The 2,862-nt window shown below is 34.9% G+C and overlaps 1 protein-coding gene across 1 annotated transcript; it reads right to left on the bottom strand.

Annotated features, from left to right (window-relative positions):
- Positions 1-6: 6 nt before the first annotated feature.
- LOC100633152 (dehydrodolichyl diphosphate synthase complex subunit DHDDS-like) lies at positions 7-2,704 on the bottom strand (the record flags this gene model as incomplete). The annotated part of the gene is made up of 5 exons (XM_003391478.2): positions 2,192-2,704; positions 1,558-1,659; positions 907-1,021; positions 755-862; positions 7-129 (listed from the first exon to the last, which is right to left on the bottom strand). Coding segments are annotated over exons 1-5 (621 nt in total), but the record flags the coding sequence as incomplete, so codon positions are not given.
- Between the last annotated feature and the right edge of the window lie 158 nt (positions 2,705-2,862).

The raw sequence follows: 2,862 nt of genomic DNA, 5'->3' as shown, positions 1-2,862 counted from the left end.
TACTGCTTCTGATAGTTCACCTTCTCCTCCTCCTCCTCCTCTTTCTTTATAATATTGTACTAATGCACAGTCTCTGTCTGATTTATACTGCTTGTCCTTCCTCTCAATGTACATGTACTCTCTTGCTACCTACTCATGTAGTATAAGGTAAAGTGGATACATTTATACATGTACATTATCTAACAGTGTCCCTCTCCAACCACAACCAAAGCCAGGCTAGCAAAGCAAGCTTATGAGTCCTCCCTTTATTTGAACAGGCTATACTAAATGATATTATCAGCATCAAACCTGATATGTATGTTCACAAAAGGGCAGCTCCACAAGTGTACCAGATGTACACATTACAACTAGACTCTATCTATACAATCACATTCCTTCCATAACCACAGCTCCAGTGCTCCACAACAGTCATTGATTATAAGGTACTATAAGTGTCATACAGACACAGCTGGGCCCAACCAAAGCCAGGCTATCAAAGCAAGCTTATGATTCCTCCCTTTATTTAAACAGGCTATGCATACTAAATAATATTATCAGTATCAGTATCAAGCCTGCTATACAGTTCATCCAACACCACAGAGCTGTGGTTGTTCACATACCCACACCTCCACAAACTGCAGTGATTATAAGCCATATACATATACCACATTACATATCAAAGCAGAGCTTATTCAACCCCTTCCCCCTCTATAGTGTTTTGACATACCAGTACACTACACATGCAGCTATAGGATTCAATTAATTACTAACAAACCTTTATATTATTGTAATTCTGTTGGTATGCTAATATCGAAGAGAATAAATTCCAAACAGAAAACTCTGGCCACAACACATCTTGAAAACAGAGACAAGAATAAGAACTCTATTAATAATAATAAATATATTAATTAATTAATTAAAAATTACCTGCCATATAAGGAAGTCACTTAATCTCACTTCTCCTGATGTTCTAATGACAAGATCAGGTGGTGTACATGTACCAGTATAAAGACATCTCTCCATTAACTCTTCACTGATATCTCTATAATGTAAATACACGCACTTGTATAATGTATAGTAATAAATTAGAATGAATAGGTTGATGTTCCAAACATACAATGGAAATCAAATTTTTACGACTTGGGGGCTACGCCCCCAGGTCGTCCTATAATTAATTTCACCCACGTGTGATATATACTTGTATGTCAACACTTACATTTCTTCTATACACGTTGTATTGGAGAAATAACAAGCCTTAGCAACCACCCGCCCACGCTACTTTAGTGGGTGTGGTCATGGCAAACAAAATGGCGGCTTGCACACGAGACAAAGTTATGAGCTTTCTAACAGCAAAAGAACATAGAGATACTGTCTAAAGACTTCTCTAGAAGTATTAGAAGGTAGAGAGAACCTTCATAAGTCTTAATAAGAACCAAGTTGTTAATAAGAACCAAGTTGTTATGCTTGTTAAATGTACAAACAAATGAGTAAAACATTACACATGTTCACTTCAGTGAGTAGACTGAGTACAATAGATGTACACTACTACACATGATGCATGTATGTACATATACTTACGTTGGTAGTATAGTACCATCATGAGATCCATCAACCAGTGACTGTATAGTATCAGTAATTTCATATCTTGATGCATAAGAGAAACACACATTAAGATATACCCTATAATAAAGGAATGGACATTTGTTGTACACAATGTATATATGTACATGTATTTGTCATTAATTTTAGTTATTGACGAAGTTAGCTACATTACACTCTACCGTATAGCGCTTTATTTTTGAGGAGCTAAACTTTCGCTATTTTCGCGGTTAGCATGAAACCGCGAAATTAAAGATCCACTAAAATTTCAATTGCCATTAAAGGTGTGGCACTAACATTGTGAACCCGCAAAAATTATTTCCGCAAAAAAATTGATTTTTATCAATCTGCAAAATTAAAGCGCTATACGGTATGCATTTCATGAATGGCATTTCACCCAGTTGCCTAATATGGCCCAAGGAGGTGTGTAGTATCTATGGTCAACAAAACAGTTTACCTAAATCACTCTGTGTCATGTAAAAAGTACAGTTTAATGAAACATTTAATTAACATCTCTATAATTGACATAAGACTTTCCTGACTCAGTGCCAGTCATGTAGTACAAGTAAGTATACTTTATGTAATTATAATAAGTACATGTACATGTACTTACTTGTTATTGTTTTTAGTCATTGTCACAGCTCTTGCTACTGATTCTTGTACATCAGTTGGTAATAATTTAATATCACCTAACACTCGTATGCACACACCATGATTATCAATTAGATCGCTATAAAAAAAAATAATAATAATAACAATAATAATAACTAGTTGAATGACATGCATGAATGGGGTGAGCTCAACTCAGTTGTTGTATTGCGCTGACTCTGCTGCTAGCTAGGCTGCTTTTCCAATGAAATCTTGAGTCTTGAACATCTACCATAACTCTCTGAGCATGAAGAAGAGCATCCTTTTCATTGATGTCCTTTTGTTTTTTTATTGATGATTGCAAATAAAGCCACATCATGCTGTCAACAATGCCCTTGGATAATAGAGTGTAATATGTATTATGCTTTGATGCATGATTCTTCCATAATTGCATAAGTGTGACAATTATTATGTCTGTGTATGTGTGAGTGTTAACTGTTACCAAAAGTAATTGACACACTCTTGCTGTTACATGCAAATGTATAATGTATAATATAAATGTATAATATCTCTATAATGTAAATACACGTACTTGTATAATGTATGTATAATAGAAGTAGTAATATTGAATGTACATGTACTGTCCACTGGATTCACATACAAGCATACACTCATACAACCAGTCAACCAGTCACA

Source organism: Amphimedon queenslandica, unplaced genomic scaffold (genome assembly GCF_000090795.2).
Source record: "Amphimedon queenslandica unplaced genomic scaffold, v1.1 AMPQUscaffold_8845_Cont19215, whole genome shotgun sequence".
In the NCBI taxonomy this organism is placed as follows: domain Eukaryota; kingdom Metazoa; phylum Porifera; class Demospongiae; order Haplosclerida; family Niphatidae; genus Amphimedon; species Amphimedon queenslandica.
Note: the sequence above shows the minus strand (reverse complement) of the source record. Positions and strands in the feature narration are given on the sequence as shown.